The sequence below is a fragment of the Galeopterus variegatus genome, unplaced genomic scaffold (assembly GCF_000696425.1).
Source record: "Galeopterus variegatus unplaced genomic scaffold, G_variegatus-3.0.2 Scaffold7729, whole genome shotgun sequence".
NCBI classification, from domain to species: domain Eukaryota; kingdom Metazoa; phylum Chordata; class Mammalia; order Dermoptera; family Cynocephalidae; genus Galeopterus; species Galeopterus variegatus.
The window spans coordinates 7,458-27,358 of record NW_007733840.1 but is presented as its reverse complement, the minus strand read 5'-3'; the positions used below and the strand labels follow the sequence as shown (position 1 = coordinate 27,358).

Here is a 19,901-nt window from a genome sequence, read left to right as displayed (position 1 = left end):
ACTATGTCCTACTGGGACTTTAATCTAGTTACAACTAGTTTTAATATCAAGTTCTAATATCATCTCAAAGTATGATCAGAATCTCCACTTTTGGAGTTAAAGACATTACCTAACACAAAAAGCAAGGGATATATCTGATTGTAGCTCATTTAGGAAAATAGGAGCTGATAAGTCACAAAATATACATCCAGAAGCTGTCCTTTACCCTCAAAACTACTAAGAGATCGGGTTTAAATTTAAAATATGTGTACTTTTTGACTTGAGAATTCCACTTCTAGGAGTCTATCCATAGATGTCACACAAATGTACAGAAAACCTCCAAAAGCACTGTTTTTAAGCCACATGCTACCTTATTCATAGAGGAGAAAATGCACTGCTGTGTTATTTATAGAGGAGAAAAAGTTGGATGCACCTAAATGTGCATAAATAGGAATAGTTAAAGGGAGGGGAAAAAAGAAAATAGCAGAACAATACATACAATATAATCATAATTATATTGAACAAGCAAAATGGGTATGTGTATGCAATTGTGAATGCTAGGAAATAGTCTATAAAGACAAAATCTTGGGAGATGATATGGGTTATAGAGGGAAGATGATTTCCTTCTTTTTCTACTCTAAGTTATTTTTGATTTTAAGCATGTAAGACTTTAGTATTTTTTAATCAAAATTTTTATCATGCTAAAGAAAAGATACATAACATATACTTATTTCTTTGGATTTTCTCTGCTTTAAAAAGTGTGAAAAACCTCATTTCAGCTGAGGTATGTTACACAGTTATTCAAGCTTCAAATGAAAAACACACCTCTGCCACTGTATAAGTCTAGAAAGAATTGTTTTCTAGGGAATGTAGACAAACAGGGCTACGAGAGTCAAAGTCAATGTGAATTCTTTTAATTAAATAATTTGAAGATGAAGAACTCTCAATATTGCTGTAACTACCACTTCTTAAGAATTTAGTGGCAATGTATTTTCTATGGTGATGGAGTTTGGATGTGTCGTCCCCTCCAAAACTCATGTGGAAATTTGGTCTCCAATGTGGCAGTGTTGGAAACTGATTGAGTCATGGGGGCGGATCCCTCATGAATGGATTAATGCTCTCCCTGGGGGTGGGGGGATTAATGAGTGAGTTCTCGCTCTATTAGTTCCCACGAGGGCTCGTTGCTTAAAAAAACCCTGGCACCTTCTCTCTCTTGCTTCCTCTCGCCATGTGATCTGCTTGTACCCGCCGGCTGCCAGCTGCCTGCCACTTTCTGCCATGAGTAGCAGTCTGAGGCCCATGACAGATGCAGCTGTCCCAGAATCGTAAGCCAAATAAACCTCTTTATAAATTACCCACTCTCAGGTAATTCTGTTATAGCAACACAAAGTAGACTAATACATATGACCACAGAAGTATTTCTGTAGTGTTTCTGTACTGCTTATTGTACTTCTTTGCCTTTCCTGTGATATTTTTTTCAGTGTTTCAGACAGTTCTTTTTAGCCTGAAAAGCCATGCACTTGTCCTAAAGCCAGTCCTGCTACTCTGAGCACAAGCCTGCCCATCACCCACCCAGGCAGACTTCCCTTGCTGCAGAACATTGAAGACGAGGTTATGAAACGTGAGCCACTGGGATAGGCAGAAAGAGACCCCAGAAGGGCCCTGCAAGGGCAGGAAAAAACCCTCCACTTAAGGTTCTTTTCCTTACTACCTGGAAATCATAAAGATAATATCCACAGATATCTCATTTTACTAAGACATGGCCCTAAGAAGCCACCTCATGGATTGTGGTTCCCATATAGTTTCCCAAAACTCCAAGGACTTTCTATCCTACCTCAGCCCAGTCTTTACTTTGAAACTATGCAAAGATACGTACATACCTGATTTTTGGGAAACACCTTTGGAAAGTGAAGCAGTTCATAAGCTGCCATTCTGATAATAAAAGGATCTAATATTCTGATTTGAAAAGGTTTATAGATCAGGTTTAAAGCTGGTTTCTTCCAAAAATCATTAGTATTCTGAAATAAAGAATATAGAAAATAGAACATTGTGGGTGTTTTTTTGTTTGTTTTAAGGAAAAACAGAAAGTAATCTGAAGGCAATTTTACCAACTTACTATTTTGCCACCTATCAACAATTCCAACAGCCACTTTAAATCATGTGGCTTAAAAACAGTGAGAATTGCCGTAGTATTAGGATCATTGTGATTGGGATCTGAAAAAACAGATTCTGGATAAAAAAGTCGGAAAGTCGTCCTTCTCCCAACTTCCTCTTCATGTCCTACAACAGGACCATCATTCATTCTGTGGGTAATGAAACACACAAGTCATGAAGACCAAGCACAGTACGAGCCATTTCTATCACAATTCTCAGCGGATTCAGAGAGACAAACATCAACCATTTGTCCTGTACTCTTAAGTCACAAGACAATAAATAGATCTATCTTCCACACATACTGGCCAAGGAGAAAATTCCTTCTCATGGAATAGCTGCTTGATGGAAGGCAGAAATGTTTGTATGCAAAAAATAATTGTGGGGTCTTACCTCCAGGAAAACTGAAGACTAAAAAGAAATGGGAACACAAAACCACAGAATATTAAAGTCAAAAGAGCCCTCAGAGGACAGCCACACAAAACCCCTTGGATTTATGGATAAGGCCCCTGAGATCCAGAGAGATAAAGTTACTTGCCCAAGATCACACAGTCACACAGACATGGATGTGTGTCTAAGTTATTGACAGGCAAGAAGAACCACATTAAGTTGTTGTGAAGACCCATCAAAATTGTTGTGCTCTGAAAATGAAGTAACAATAAAATTGCTCTATTATACTTGAGCAGAACCAAATGCATGTCTGTTGCTAGAGTGAGCTAAAGAACCACAAAGGATCTAGTGTTGGGTCTGTGTGTGCTCAACGCCAAGGTTAGACACGCACCATTTATGCACACACTATGAAGGCATGCTTTAAAAAAGGAATGCTTTGTTTCCAAAACAGTGTCCCCTAGAAAGATAAATACTGTTTTACCCTTTGCCACTGACTCTATGTAATATAAGACAGTCTTAATAACTCTTGAAATGACTTTCATAATGTCCCCATGGTGTTTTCCCACAAGGGCTTGCCGTGGTTCTAAATGATCAGATTTGGACAATTATGGGTAGAGAAATTTGTGAATGCTTCAAAATAGTTTTGTAGATAAGTTGTCACACCTTCCTCAACATGGAGAATAAACAGAAAATAAGGTGATCTCTCTAGGCAGAAACCCTAGGCTGCTTGTAACCCAACACAACTCCCAAACACTAGCTGGTCATCCTAATGCACTGCCCCGGGTGCTAGCTTTTCCATTCTTCAAAAGATAATTCATAGCCACTCCTAACACACAACACACTTACCCCTGATCTTAACCTTACCTTGACCTTCCATTGGGAAAATAGAGATGGAAATGGTCTTATTTTCCCACCACTACATGTTCAGGACTCAATAGCTATAAGCACAATCCTGGCTCTCCTTTCCATCACTAAAGATTAACCACACTGTGCTCTAGACCCCCTCTCCTCTTTACCACACCAATCTCTCTCTCTACTCATTTCCATTAGTTTATCAATATGCTCTAGTATCTCTTATCTTCACAAAACAAAAAGTCTTCCCTATATTCCATAACCATTTCCAGCTACCATCTCATTTCTCAATTCCTCCTCAAAGCAAGAATTCTCAAAAAAGTTGACTATACTGGTTTCTCTACTTACTCACCTGTCATTCTCTCTTCAACCTATTCCAGTTGGGCTTCTTGCCACATCATACCTCTAAGCCGCCTTTTGTCAAGAGTATCCATGAGCTTCAGATTGCCAATCCAGTGGTCCCCTCTCTGTCCTTATTTTGCATGACCTCTCACCAGCATTGGGATCCCTCCCTCTGTCCTGAAACACGTTACTCTCTTGGCTTCTGTGATCATTACCTTCTGATTTTCTTCCGACCTCACTGGTGGATCCTCTCCATCTCATTTACTCACTCCTTTTTCTGTGCTCAGCCCATAAGAGTGGAGTGCTCCAAGACTCAGTCCTGGGTGCTCTTCTCTTTCAGTCTCCCCCTGGGAAATCTCACCTGGTCCACAGTTTAAATACAGCTCATAGGCTGCTCACCATCAGGACTTTAACCTGTTTATCCAGCTGCCTACTTGACTTATCCACTACAAATCTAATAAGCATCTCAAAACTAAAATGTTGACAGAAATCTTGTATTTCCTGTAAATGTGCTCCTACCCCAGTCTTCCTCAACTCAATAAGTGAGACCACTCTCCAGTCAATCTCTTAAACTAAACACAGAGTAGGAGACATCCTTGGTTCTTTATTCCCATTACTCCTCGCATCTAATACAGCAACAAATCCTGATAACTCTACATTCAAAACATACTTCCAGTCTGTCCACTTACCTCTTTCTCTCCCATGACAATCCTGTCCCAACCCACCACCATGTCCTATCTGAATACAGCAACCGAAATTGGCCGCCTAGCTTACACCCTTGTTCCTCACATTCCATTGTTCATGCTGCAGCCGGAATAGACATAACCAGACTGCACAGCCCTCTTGCTTAAAAAGCCTTCAAAGACTTCCTGTTGTACTTAAAATAAAATCCAAGTTTCTAACCCTGGCTTACGAAGTCCTAAACAGCCTGCTCCCTGCCCACCACTTCAGCTTTCAATTGCACCCCTCTCTTCCCCAGCCTGCTGTCCTCCACCCTCACTGGTTATTTTGCTGCTTCTCTCAAACTCAGGGTCATGTCCTCCTGAGGACCTGCAGTAAACATTCTTTCTGCCTGGACTACTCTTCCCTAATCTTCATGTGGCTGGTACTGTATGGTCACTTAAGTCCAACTTAGCTGTCATCTTCTCAAAGTGGTCATCCATTCTAAAGTAGCCACTCAATCATTCTCCATCATACCTTTTTAAAATTGTCTCGATGGCATTTATTACTATATTTTATTATATATTTAATTACTGCTTTCTTCCCTTCATTTGAATGTAAGCTCCACGGGAAGCGCAAACATTGTTCTTATCCAATCCTATCTGCCCTGTGGCTAGAAGTATGCCTGGCATTCTTTAAGGGGACTTAATAAATATTTGCTAAATGAGTGACTGAAATCTAGGCCTAACTCTAGCCAACAACTGAGAGAGAAAGTTGTACAATCAAGTACATAAACAAACTGAAGCAACTCTCCTTCCTACTTTGGTACAGCTGTGTTTTAAAAGGAAATCATTTTTCGGTGATGGGACATAATAATCAACTACATTGTATATTGACAAAATAAAAATAATAAAAAAAAAAAGGAAATCATTTTTTTTTGGAACAGTTCTAGATTAGCAAATAGTTAATGCATTTACCTTATTATTACATCATAGGAGTCGATTTTTTCTCCTAATGTCTTATTCTTCAAAACTCCTCCATTACCAACCACCACGCACTTTTTACATGGCTCACTGTTTGGACAAATAGACAAGTGAGAGATTAAACCATCTTTTACAAAACTGGGCAATTTCAAGAACTCATTCATACTTTCAGGAACCCTATGTGAAATTTCACCTGTTGCACAAGTAGGAAAAGAACTGATTGTGACTTACAGATCTAGAGATGTATTAGAAAGATAGAAGATTCAGTATATAACATTCCATAGGAAGAGCACATTGTCATTGTCAATGACCACTAACTCTCTTATCAGCCTATACACATTCACTTGATTCTTATCAGCAGCCACTGAGATAAGTAAGCCTGATATCCCCCTTATCCAAATGAACGAAGACATTCAGAAAACTGTTACGTAAAATTTCAAAGTCATACTCCAAAGAGATGGAACTAGCATTTGGATGCAGACCTTCAGACTACAAAAACACCCCTCCACGTAGGATTCTGCAAGTTCATACTAATACCAAGTTAGTGTTATATTACGCATGAATACATTTTTCCCTAGTGTGCCCCTCCCTCTGAGATTCTACTTCCGGCTCTCTGTTGCATCTCATAAGTGTGGAGATGGATAGTTTGGAATCTGGTGGGGAAAATGCAGTTTTCATACCCTGCCCATGCTGCCTTCAATTTTCCAAACATGAACTGGTCCTTGGAACTTAACCAATACAAACTAAACGTTGACTCTGTGTTCCTGTCCAAGAGCTTTAAAGAAGGAGACAGAGGGAGACTTCCTGTAGCTGGCTGGGATCATCCTAGAACCTTGGATTATATACTCCTGGCTCTCAGCAAACATGGCCCTGGTTCATCTGTCTCCCAGCTCTTACCACCACCCAGCCAAACCTGGAGAAATGACAAAATAGATCATGTCCTTCCCCTCTTGGGGACAAAACAACAGAAGGGAAAGCTGTTGAGGCTGTCCTTCCAGGGCACTGAAGACATAAAAAGTCTAAATAGAAAACTATTTCTCTAAGAACCATGAAATCACCAGACCAGATGAAGTCAAGACCTTTAGGCTTTTAGAAAATTAATGAGAAGCAAAATTGTAGGAATGCTGAAGAGCATTTAAACATAGAGAATGCAGGAATACAGGAACTGTAAAAGAGCCAAGTGTTGGCCTTGTCAGGTTAAGGAGCAACAATGTACACATTCCATACTCAAGTTTACCTTTTTTACACAGAATTTGTATAGCTCATCTAATTCTTTTATACATTTTAACACTTTAACATTTTAAAACCACTTCTAAAACATTTTAATTGAGGTCTCTTAGCTCTCAAATTTTGGAGAGTCATGCCTAAGTCAGTGTCTATTTCATCCGACGGGAACAAGAACTACTAGTTGCAGAGGTGGCAGGAATAGGCAGGCGGATTGTCCAACAGATGCTCCTTGAGGATGTGCCCAAAACCTCACATCATGGACATGTCACATGTCACAATGTGTTCTAGAGGTGTGTGTTTGAATCTGTTTTTAACTTAAAAAGTAGCATATCTCTAGAGGCTTTGTAAGCAGGTTTGACTTCAATCCCAGTTCCAGGAAACCAACTTTATCAAAGGCTCTCTGCTCTCGGCCCAGATGGCATGGCTGAGATGCAAGCACTGGCGAATATTTGAAATGTTTTCCTCTCAGAGTATATGGCCATTATCCTCACCAGATCAATCCCATGAATGCTCCACAGCCAGGGGCAATTCCCACACTCACTGCTTGCTTGACCTTTCCCTAACCTCAGGGTCAGTTTAATGCAGATCAGATGCTGAACCTCCTGAAGCTGACTCCATCTCCCAACTGGGAATGTTAAGCAAGGCTGGGCACTGGAATGGGGTGGCTCAGAACAGACAGGATGGATATAACTGCTGTTCCCATGAGAAAACCTGCATAGGGATAGAGGAGGAACATCTGTAATTATGGTCCCTAATCTAACTCTCTCCCTTCAATGAAGACTGGAGGCCACTCTCCTGTTGAGGAAGGGACTGCCTTGCCTTGAGCCCAGGGTGCCCCAGGGGCTCCAACACCCAACCTGGCCTGGAGTCCCCACTCCCACACCAGGCTGCCTGATTCCAACTACACCAAACATGCAGAGGTAAGGGCCAGGAGCGCAGGCCACCAACACGTCCCCAGGGTTCCTATCCTCAACAAAGGATTCCTGACTGTGAAGGTTAATTCTAGGTGTCAGCTTGGTTAGATGAAGGAATGCTGAGAAACTTCGTAAAGCAATCTTTTTAGGTGTGTCCATGAGGGTGCTTCCAGCAGAGATTAGTATGAGAGTCTGAGTGGCCTGGGTGGGAAAGACCCCTCAATGTGGGTAGGAACCATCCAATCCGCTGGGGGTTCAGAGAGAACAAAAGACAGAGGAAAGAGGTGAAGCTTGCTCTCTCTTGATCCACTGGAGATAGGATACACTATTCTCTCCTGTCCATGGACATCAGAGCTCGAGACTCTTCAGCATTTGAGTTCCAGAACTTACACCAAGGACACCATCAACTTCCCTGGTTTTGAGGCCTTTGGACTTGGACTGAGCCACGCTACCGGCATCCAGTTTATAGATGGCCTATCACGGGACTTTTCTTCATAGTCACATGAGCTAATGTCCCTAATAAATCCCTCTCATATAATTACAATGTATCCTATTGATTCTGTCTCTCTAGATAACCCTGACTAATACACTGACCCACAAGCCAAATCTCTGAAGTTGACCTAAGAAAGAGGTAACTCAGCTCAGTCCCAGACATGGCTAGTTCCAGTTCCATGACGCTGCTCAGCAATGAACTAACAAGTTAAATCTTAGTGTTCACAGGAGCTTCCTCTCTATCAGACTGGGTTACAGATGAGCAACAAGCCCTATATCATGTGTGCCCTAAAGAGCATCATGGTGAGAGTAGCTACCATCATGCTCTGTCGTACTACATATGTCACACCACTGGTCCCCACTCAGGCTCCAGGTCCTGGACCTCCTCCCACAGACCCTACTGACCCTTTCAGCCAAGAAAAAAGGGGGGTCTAGAGTTGCAGGCTGATCTCTTCTGCAGGATCCTCAAAGATTAGCTACTAAGAAATGGTCACTCCTTGTGCTCAGTATCTCCAACCTCCTCCTGCTTGGGGTTCCAGCAGGTTCAAAGACGTGGAAAGGAATGGAAAGAAATAATGTAAACTTTCCCACACTCGAGAGAATTCCCATTCCAAAAAGTCTTTACAGTTCAATGTCACGACATTTTTAGAAGTTTCACTTTCTGTTTTCTTCTCTGTCAGAATTGCTGGGGTGGAAGGAGGATAGTGCCTTTACTGTAGGAAAAGCTTGCCCAGGCCTCTGAAAATCTTTTCAATGAAATTCCACTTTTTCTCCTCGCAAGGAACATTACCAAAATCCACACATTTTTCTGAGGATCATATCACACTAGAAACTCTTTCGGGGGTGTCCCTAGGACTACGCTTTGGCAGCTACATCTTATCCACAGCTAGTATTCATAGTGCCACCGTGCTCTGGGAAATACGGAATGGTATAGATTAGCTACCTGAACTACACCTCTCATAACTCATTGCTTCCCTCTCTCCCCAGCAGGCACCCACACACCACGAAAACACTGATCAATCCTCTCCCTGGTTCCATCCACTTGGCCTGGGCTCCTGGCTTCCCTACCTCCTTAGGTATGGAACAATGACTTCTGGTGTCCTTGGATGACTGTATAACTTCACCATATTTAATGAACAAAACTTTCATGTATAAATAGCTGCAGTGAATTGTAAGTCCCTAGAGATAAGAATTAATACCATTTCTATCTCTGTATCATCCCATCTCAAACACTTCCTGATTCACAGGCATTTTAGAAATCAGTTTGGTTATTACATTAAGTGTGTGGAGATCATTTTCCTACTTTGTGTCTGGAAAAGCAGGTACCTCTTACTACTTCTCCCACCCTGGAAACAGGTAGAGAAATGCACATGCCCTGAACTGCTCACCCAGAAAGTAAAATAATTCCAGAGTGCCAGCACCTGTTAATGGAAAAATCTGGAAAGCTGCTAAAACAGTAGTGGTAAGAGATTACGTGTCTATCAGGTAAAAGGTGTGTTTCTCACAAAGTCAGGCAAGGCCAGAAGAATCACTACCCTGTGCAAAGGGAATGTCAACACACTCAGTGGAGAGGAAGTAAGCTTGAATTGCCTGTGATGTGTCTTTTCTTTCTGAATGCATTTTGACATTCTTTTTTCCCTTCAGCAGCATCATATACATTAAAAAAATATCACTCCAACTTCAGTGTAACCATCTATGGCAGATCCCACTGGTCATAATTCCAACACGCATTACCCCATATTCCTTGCTAACAGAGCCCTGCTTTCATAAGCCTACAAAGGTGAGCTCATTTCCTCTGTCAATAGTTGATCTAGAGATAGCCATGTGACCCATGCCTAGATAGTAAGATATTAAGGAAGTCTGTTGGATGCTCTTAGAAAAGAATTCACCCCTTGCAAAAGAGTGGTGTGAGCAGAACACTTTATTTTTACCAGCCTCTTCCTCTCTCCCTGGACACTGACATGTGATTACCTAAAGTTTGAGCAGCTGAAGCCACCTTGCAACTCAGAGAAAAAGAGAGCTCCAGAAAAGCTACTCTGGAGCCCTGACAACACTGAGCCACTATGATTCAATCCCACCTTCAGTACAGAGCCATGCTGCAAAGTATGCAGATAGTACACAGCCTAACTCCAGGAAGCATCATTCAGATAACTGTGTGTGTGAACTGGCACTTCCTGGAGTTGTACAATCTACAGTCTGTGCAGTCACAAGCAACCCGCTCTGCAAGCTGGAACCACAAATCTGCAGCCCTGAAACAACATATCTATGCAATATGGGAAATTATAAATATCCACTTTCTTTAAATCACTCTTAGTCAGGGGACTATTACTTGTAGCTAGAACATTCTAAAGCACTGTACAAGGGACTGTGGGCGGAGACCTGGCTACTAGTTCTGGCTCCCTGACTTAGCATATCTGGGACACTGGCCTAGTGACTTGACCTCTCTGTTCTGTTTGTCTTTTTGTGAAGTGAGAGAATCACTGAAGTCTTGAATGCTATTATTCTCTGTTGGGTGTGACCATTTCCTCCGGCATGTGTACCACAACTTCTGTATCTTTACTCAACAAATCTGACCACAGCAGGTGCTAGAAAACAGGCAGTAACTGTTCCACCATATGATATACTCTGTTGACGTAGAATCGCAACTTCCCCTCACCCTCAAGTTCTCCTTCAGACCAAAAATGCTGCAATATAAAGAAACCATGCAAAACAGCAAGATATTTAGAGCAGGGATGCAGACGTTTATATTCCTTACAGAGTTAGAACTCTTTTTAATAGATACACCACTAATGTATAATTCTTTTTAAAAAAAGTTTTCTAAGGGCATGCTCCTGCCCTGGCTGTTAGCCAATCTAACCCAGCTCTGCTGATGCTGACATAATGGATTCTGCTTGAGTGAGCTACCAGGTAGCTTTTACAAATTCCCATCCATTCAGCAAGCAACCAACTTGACACAGGTGCTTCCGTTAGGTGAGATTTTATGTACAGTTACTACAAAACAACGTATGCTGAAGGACTAATGTGTTCATGAAATCTGACATGCTTTCAGAATGCAATGTTGGTGGTTGGGGTGGGGAGTTGTTTGTGCATTTGAAGTGGGAGCTGAGATTTTGTGACTCAGGGTTTCTGCTGCTTCTGGCTGTGGGAGGATGTACTTCCAATGAGAAGAGAGCAACAGTCCCTGGGATCAGGGAGCAGGCTGTTGCTAAGGAGCTACGTGGACAGCCAGGAAGGACCAGAGCCTTGGAATATGGGCATATTTTACGTATTCCTCTTCTGTGACACACTTCTCTTAAAATATCCTCAATCTTTAGTGCAATGAAGTTTGTTAAACATGGTGGCCTTACACTAGCTGTGCTTTAGAGAATAAGGAGAGGAACCTGAGTCCATGAGAAATCAACAGCAGAGCATATAGAAAAGATGCACTGAGCTCGGCTGTGATAGAGCAGAGTTACACAATTGACATCATAATCCTGAAAGGACCAGGCACAGAAACAGATGGGGACCAGGGAAATGATGGAGGATACTAAGAAAGACAGCTAGTTTGTCCCACAATAATCATGTTGCTTTTGTCCCTAAAATAGGACTCGTTGTTTTTAAAAGTGGGCCCATAGTCACCTGGAATAAAGGCCACATTTTCTAGTCCACCTTCCAGCTAAATGTGGCCTTGTGACTGAGTCCCATCGAGTGGGATGTAATCAGTGGTTGCTAGTAAATGTTGAACAATAGTTCTGGGGGCAGAGGGCATGGAGAAGCCCTGGTTTGTAGTGTTTGCCAAGTCCAATGGTATAAATACTCCCACCATTGCTAATTTCAAGCTTCCACCTTGATGGCACTGAATGTGGATCTGGGAAGAGATGCAGTTCTCACAAGTTGGTAGCAACTGGCTCTAACACATCAATAGATGTAATGGAGTGTTATATGTGATTTCTGGGAGATGTCCTTAAAGGAGACACATCTCAAAGGGTGGGGGCATGCCCTTTGCCCCTTCCTCCTCTCTGCTGGCAGGAATGAAGATGTGACTGGTGGAACTCCAGCCATCTCCTGGACCATATGGAGGAAGCACGTACTGAGAAATGGCCGAGTCATGACACAGAAGGAGACTCAGCCCCTGATGATCACAGAACCACTGGGCCAGCATGCAGTGTTTACCCACAGACTTCATTTACGTGAAAACTGTGAGAAAGAGGAAAGCTTCCATCTTGCAAACACAACTGATATTCTGAGTTTCCGACTCACAGTGTAATCTATCCCACTGAGGGCATCATGCATGCCATGTAAGATACTGCAAAACTAAAATTTATATCTGGTAGAATCTTAAAGGATTCAGATTTGAAACAACAACCAAAAAATGTCTGAACCATTCTGGAAGGGACAAAGAGGACAGTGGGAGAATGAAAGGCAGGGAAGAGATTTGTGCTTCGCTGCTGCACACAAAAATACAGCAAACTTCTTCCAGAGTACAGGCAGGAAGAGAATAAGCAGAGCGCAAGGTCTGCACCTATGTAAATATTGGTGAAGACAGAAGTAAAAGGAGGAAAGGGACATGAAAGGGCTGTTCTCACCTGTCTCCAACCTACAAAAGCAAGCCAGCTTATGCCAACAAGCTCCACAGGCCAGGGGTCAGGGAGGACTCTACCACCCAAGGCAACCTAAATTCTCTCCTGAGAAAGAAAGACTGCTCTCAGACATCTTCTAGTGCATTTTTCCTAGGCCAAGAACAGAAATAGGAGATGCATAAGGTCACTCAGGGGACAAACTGAGCTGACTCAAAGGCAGTATTAAGACAGTTTAGTATATTCTGCCTTTCTGGAGTTTATTGAAAATCTATGGCTCTGGCCTAGCCTGGCTTTTTTTTTTCTTCGTGTTGTACAGTGGGCACCAGACAAATGTAGAATGACTTACTTAAAATACAGGTAAAAATTTAATATTACATGTGAACCCCTCCCAAAAGTTAAATAATATGCAAATAGAAAATAATAGTGTCCTATATACAATCTTATTTATTTTCAAAATGTTCTTTCTTAAGTCTCTAGGGAACATGTTTGCACAAGTCAAACAAGCACTGCAGCAATGCCGATTGATCGTCTGTGACATTAGGAAGCACAGATCACTGCACTCCCTCGTGCGGATGCTGCAAGAGGTATTCACTCTACATTTAAAGACTCTCTGACTACACATTTACTCACTGATCGTCTGTGACATTAGGAAGCACAGATCACTGCACTCCCTCTTGCGGATGCTGCAAGAGGTATTCACTCTACATTTAAAGACTCTCTGACTACACATTTACTCAGTCCAGTCTCTTAGCAACTTCAGACTAAAGGACTTTTGTGCAGTCAGCATCATTTTCAACCTCTCCTCACCAACCACACCTCGCCTCTCTCAGTGCTGAGAAATGGACAAAGGCTGATGGCGGGGAGAGGGGAGCACTCTCAGCAACAAAGGGAGAAAAGTGTGGGGAACAGTGAGACCAAGTTAGCAGGAAGAGAGGAAACAGCCTGGCAGAGGCACGAACAAATGGATGGACACCTGGGAAGAAGGAGTTATGAGTGCAACTAAATGAAGCACAGTCTAGTTCTAAGATAAAAACTAGGAAAGAACAAAACTTCTCATTGCATACCCTCAAGAATCCTGACCATAGCTCACATTTACAGAGCCAACAATCTTTACAAATATTTTCAGATACTTGCTGCAAATATTTAAGGGACAGACATTATCGCTCTTAACTCAGACATCCAGGCACCAGAGTTAGAACCATCTGGGTTTGAATCCTAGCTCTGGTATTTATCAGCTGAAACAAACTGTATGGTTGCCTAGCCTACTTTCTCCATTGATGAAATGAGAGGACTGACATAAAGCACATATGCCAAAGGTCTGCACAAAACAATATTCTACAAATGACAGTAATATAGAATTTTAGATTGGAAAAAAATATATGGTTGCTGTTGATATGCAATCAAAATTAAAATTGACTAGATTGATGGAATAGTTTTAAATTACACACTTTAACAAACCAAAATGAACCAATACATGTTACTTCAATAATCTGGGTCCCTGACAGAAGAAAAATGAGAAAAATCTGTACAAAATCGAACACTGCTCTTCTGCCTCCATTCTGTAAACTCTCTCTCCACTTCCACACCTCTGTCTACTACCCCCACCTTCTGTACCCAACAAACGGCCCCTCCATTCTCTTGGCCATAAGGGGAAATTCTGGCATTTTCCCTTTTAATGGAGTCCTGACATCTGAAGATCACCCATATTATCACTCTGAACCACTGGCCAAATTCTAAGGAGTAGTGTTGGGAAAATATAGGCAAATAGTCAGGGCCCCTCAGATGTTCAGAATCTTGCTGAGCATTTGCTGTGAATAGGTGGTGTGTGGGTGGAGTCAGTGAGCCTGCGCGGTGCCGCCACTTTGGCGGGAGTTTACTGCCTCATACTTTCCAACCTACGGCTTCCAAGGACCTGTTTGCCGGTTACCTAGCTCATAGACCTGCGTGTGAGGGGTCTGGGGACCCAGCCTGGCGTATTGCCTCATACTTTCCAACCTACGGCTTCCAAGGACCTGTTTGCCGGTTACCTAGCTCATAGACCTGCGTGTGAGGGGTCTGGGGACCCAGCCTGGCGTATGAAGGGTTTGTGATCCAGTCTGTGAACCGGCTTGAGGGGTCTGTGAGCTCCAAACCCAGACAGTTGGCGCAGTCGGCAGGATGACGGGCAGGTAAGAGAGCTCCACAATAGTCACGTCGGCAGGTACTGACATTAGCTGGAGTGCCACAAGTAGTTTAAAACTTTGTGATATAATTCTACCTCTGTAAAATAAGCCTACCCAACCAGAAGTCTATCTTTGGCAATTCAAGTTTTATGGGGTTAACTTGACAACACAATTTTCTAAAAACTAATTGTAGTCAGAAAATTTGTATCTAAACAAGCTATTTGCTTCCTTCTGAATATAATTCTGAATTAAAAGGAAGACAGCTGTTTCCAAAATTCAGTATTCAACCTCCTTAACAAGTGAAACAGAGAGAATCTTCATGAATAGCATGGAGGATGTATGGGAAGATGTAAAACAGCCCGTGAAGGGATGCTGTGAGCTGACGGATGAGGGGGTGAGTTGATTCTTAAGCAGCCACAACTTAGAAAAGAAGAATGTGGTTTAAAATGTCCTGACTTGGGACCAGAGCTGCTCATCATCAGGACTCTGCAACTCGAGCCAACCAGTTATGCTGCTTCTAAATTAATGTTGTAGATTGTTTATTTCAAGTGTCACATAAAGAACAACTAGACATTTTAGTTATACGTAAGTGCTATGAAATTTCCCTGAGTAAATACATTTTACATCTCTTGGGGTACCTATTTTGAACCATGACAGTTAACGGTAAAAGTCAAACAGAAGCAAGGAAATAAACTCACTTGTCAAACTCATCAAAGAGATCACAACTCTGCAGTTTTGAAAGAGCAAGTCGAAAATATTCCGCTAGAAAACAAATGGAGTATTATGAATAAAAGGATAATCACGACTTCTTATGTACATAGTAAGCCACCTTGGTCCCTCCTCCCCAAACCTATTTCCTACTGGTATGGTCACGTTTGATTTACTCTGTAAAAAATTAATGATACAACTGCAATTAGTCTGCATTACTCAACAGGCACATTCAAAATGGTAAATGCTCTCAGGACACTTTCCAAAAACTCTAGAAAAATAAGATGTTTAATCTGAAAATCATAAAAAAGTAATACTAAAATTAGCACTATTAGATGATCTAAAATTGACCCTAGAATAGCAATCAATAGAAAGTTTAAACCAATTATAAATTATCAAATTCTCTGCAAAATATTTTTAAATACAAACAAAACTCAAGACAGTCGAATAAGTAAAACCTAACTCACAAAAATTGTACATCTGTCACCTCTTGAGTTTTAAGGTTTCTCAAAAATCTAGAATTTAAAGCTATATAAAGTCAATCAGTTATCAACAAGCAGAAGTAAAAAGTTTTTTGTCATTAGAAGATGAAATAATTCTCTCTAAATTTAATACAAATAAAATCCATTGATTAAATTAAAAGACTGATCAAGAAGAAAAAGTTGCTGATGAAATAAAATAAAACTCACAGATAAAGAAGTGAAATGGGGAGATAGGAAGCAAGTTAGCCCACAGGCTTATCCTGCTAATTCAAAATTGGAATAAAGTAACACATCAGAACTCACGTGGATCCCACAGTGGCACAGCATAAGTAAAAAGCTGTTTCCCAACAACAAACATCTAGTTTTTTTATTCTTTGATTCTACAATGCCTCAAAAGAAGTGGGAGTTTATATTTTAAAATTTAATTCCCTTCATCCCATCCCAAAATCGTATCCCTTAGCAATCATTAGAAAGCAGAAAAATTAAAAGGCCTTAAAATTATATAAACATGCAGTTCTCATCAAACATCACTCAAGAAGAAGTGGGAGTTTATATTTTAAAATTTAATTCCCTTCATCCCATCCCAAAATCGTATCCCTTAGGAATCATTAGAACGCAGAAAAATTAAAAGGCCTTAAAATTATATAAACATGCAGTTCTCATCAAACATCACTCAAACTTAACAGAGCAGGGTAAGAATAGTATTACTGACCTGATGTTCTTATCCCATAGGGCAAATCAAACTTATCGCTACCATACAAGGAAGCAATCTTTTTAAAATCAGCTGCACACAGAAAAGGGTGAAACTGATGAAACCTGAAAGGAAAGGATAAAGAATGATTTTGCCAAAATGCCTACTATATTTGCAGGCTTTTAAAATAACAACTAAAAATAACTGTAGCCTATAATTCATGTTGCTATACTGACAATATATAAATGTATAATTTTTTAAATTTTAAAAGTATTTAAATAGTATTTTTAAATTTATTTTTTTAATTGGTTATGAATATTCATGAGATACAAAGCTGATTGTCAACCCTCGTGCCCAAGATGTGAAAGCCAGATCCATGCTGGCAGCATGCCCATCACCACAAATTGCGATTGTACCCCATGTCCCCCACCAAATTATCTCCAACCTCCCTCATCCTCCCCTTTTCCCCCACTTCACTTTGTATCCCAAGGTATGTTCTCTCCCTCTGCAAGTCCAAGGCACCACTGTGGGCTTTCTTTCCTTCCTTCTTTCTCTCTTAGCTCCCACTTATAGTATTTAAAAATTTAAATAGCATTTAAATATTCCATAGAATGGGATATGCAATGGAACTATACAACCAGAGTAAAAACATTTTCCCGCTACTGAATCTGAAATTATATGACAGCCAAGGGTATGAAAAAAAAATTTAAAAAGAAACCAATACCAAGAGATAAAATGATAGCAATGTACAGGAAGAAACAAAGGAAGTATTAAAAGTATTGATGCTAAGCTATTCCTAAATTTAAAAGTACCATATGTATGAAGTTGTAACAGGTGTAAAACAAAAATATATTAAAAGTTAAATGCAGTTAAAACTCAACTCTTTAATCAAGAACTAGAATAAATCTATAGGCATTTGTCTTCTCACTGCCTGCTCTGCCCTGAAGGTAACCCAACCCCTTCTCCTCCAGACGAGAGACAAAGTTTGATGCAGGTAGGAATAGCCTCCATCTCTTCTCACTTTTAGCACATGGAATGCAGTAGGCAGGCAACACATGTTTAATAAATAATTGAATTAATTTCAATTCTTGATGGGACTGTTATGAAGTAGAAAAAAATAAAGTTTTTTATTATTATTATTATTAAAGAGAAGGAAAGGGTCTTAAGCACATATAAAAACACTATTTTCACCCACCAGAAGGACAAGTCTAGCTAATCCTGACCACAGCCCTCACACAGGGTACCATCTTTCCTGCCACAGCAGCTTTGTGTTGTCTAAGAACTGTAGACAGAGATCAGAGTGATGCTGGGACTTCAGAGGGCTGCACAACAAAATGGAAATAAGCAGCAACAAAGTGAGGGTGAAATAGCTTCAGTTTTATCCTGGCTATGTCACTGAGGAGCCACTAAACCTGAGCAAATCATGGGAGCTTAATGTCTTCAGAGCTGAATTAAGAACTCACACTGCATTCAGGTGAAGGAAACAAGGTGACAGACCAGCCTCCTGCCGAGATATGATGCATGTCCAAGATTTGGCTGTAATAGTGATAGCAGTCTCTCGGGTCTGGCCAACCTCAAAAGGTCCTATCTATATCAGTGTAGATCCCCAAGTTCATAAACTACTTTGGGAAGAGGAAGCGTCAGGTCACCTGACTCAAGCTTGAGAGAAGACTCAAGAGCTTCCCAGTCTTCCTTGGAAAATTGAGCCATAGGTAACTGCGCCAATTCTTTGGGGTTAGAGTGATGATGGTAACTAACAATTAATTCCCACTCAGACCTTGTGATAGGCGATTTACATTTTATTTCTAACTGAAATAATTATTTGGCACCAGGTCTCAGACACAGCAGGTGCTCAATAGGTATCAGCCCTATCCATAACAATTATTACATTGCATTTTATTATATTACAGTATATTTTATTGTAAATATTACACTACATTGTAAAATATTACATTACATTTCTGCAATTGTTACTCCTACAAAAGCCTGGAAAGGTAGGTAAAGTGTATAATCAGTGTAGATGAAGAAACTGAAACTATGAGAAGTGAAGGAACTGTGGTCACTAACCCATAAATGACAAAGCTGAAATCCAGACCCAAGCCTAATTCTGAGGACAGTGTCCTCTTTATAACACTGCAGATAACAGCTCCAGGTTTCTGAACAGAGCTTCTCCTGATTGCTACTGGCTTTCCTATAATTCTGAAAGTGACTTCAAATATGCTCTAGGGGACTGCCCTCAAAGAATACTGCTCAGATGACAAATGAAGATCTACTTGTCATTTAAACTGGAGAAACACCTGCTGGGCCATCCTACATAAATACTTTATTTCTTTTGGGTTTTCTCAAAAAGGAAATATCTATTTTTTTTTTCACTCAGGTTATAGAGTATCTTGATTCTAGAGTAGCATCTTAAACTGCACTGTGCAACACATAGGTGGCTTATGAAATCAATTCTCAGTCATGACCAGCATATTTTTAAAAAGTGAATAGAAAAGAACACAGCATAGTTGGAAGAGTATGGGTAAAAATTCTTATTTTTCTTATAAATATGTGTGTACTAGGTTTTATCCAAAGCAAAATATATTTCTTCCAAAGAGTCATGGTCAAAAAAGTTTAGAAACGTTCTTCTAGCTTACAGTGGCCCTAACTGTACACACATTTATGGACAGACTACAAGTAGCCTTGATTCGCCTGCAATCATATGCAAAAAAAGATTTATGTATCTGCAGTTTTCCAGAGAACTGACTGATTTTAAAGGATCTATAGCCCAAATGGGTTAAGAACCAGAAATGGAAAGGAGCAGTAATATAATAAAAGAAAACAGGAAGAAAAGAAAATATTAAAAATACCTTATCCAAGTTGTGCACACATTTGAGGATTTGTGGATGTAAAACAAGGGAGAGTGGAAAGGCTGAGGTGACTAGTGACCTGGAAGTGATTCATAGAGCCGTGATTCCAGGGACCCTCACGGAAGGGCTAGGATTACTGTACCGTGGAGGCCATAACCAGGCTTGCTTTTTAGAAGCCCCAGAAAGCCTGAGAAACCAAACTTACCCCGAGCGCACACAGCTATCTAGGTCCTCCATGCCACAACTGAGGACACTTCCTGGCAGCAAACACCACAGAAACACCTGACCTGAGCAGCTTTCACAGACCCTTGCTTTGTCATCCTGGGAACTCCACAAATGACACTACTGAGAGTCTTCTCTAACTCTCCTCTATTCTTGGCACAGGTGGGACGCTTGTACGTCTCCTGAATGGAGTACTTGTCTCCACAATTTAAAAGGGTATCGTGAAACATGACAGAGC

At 40.8% G+C, this 19,901-nt stretch overlaps 1 protein-coding gene across 2 annotated transcripts in view; it reads right to left on the bottom strand.

Annotated features, from left to right (window-relative positions):
* Positions 1-19,901, bottom strand: part of ST3GAL6 (ST3 beta-galactoside alpha-2,3-sialyltransferase 6) — a 31,485-nt gene that overhangs the window by 6,092 nt on the left and 5,492 nt on the right. For both annotated transcript variants that reach the window (XM_008592276.1, XM_008592275.1), the window contains exons 3-7: positions 16,614-16,717; positions 15,410-15,473; positions 5,352-5,447; positions 2,096-2,282; positions 1,860-1,997 (exon numbers count right to left, since the gene is read on the bottom strand). In XM_008592276.1, the coding sequence (XP_008590498.1) occupies positions 1,860-1,997; positions 2,096-2,282; positions 5,352-5,447; positions 15,410-15,473; positions 16,614-16,717 (589 nt within the window). The remainder of the gene's footprint in view (positions 1-1,859; positions 1,998-2,095; positions 2,283-5,351; positions 5,448-15,409; positions 15,474-16,613; positions 16,718-19,901) is intronic.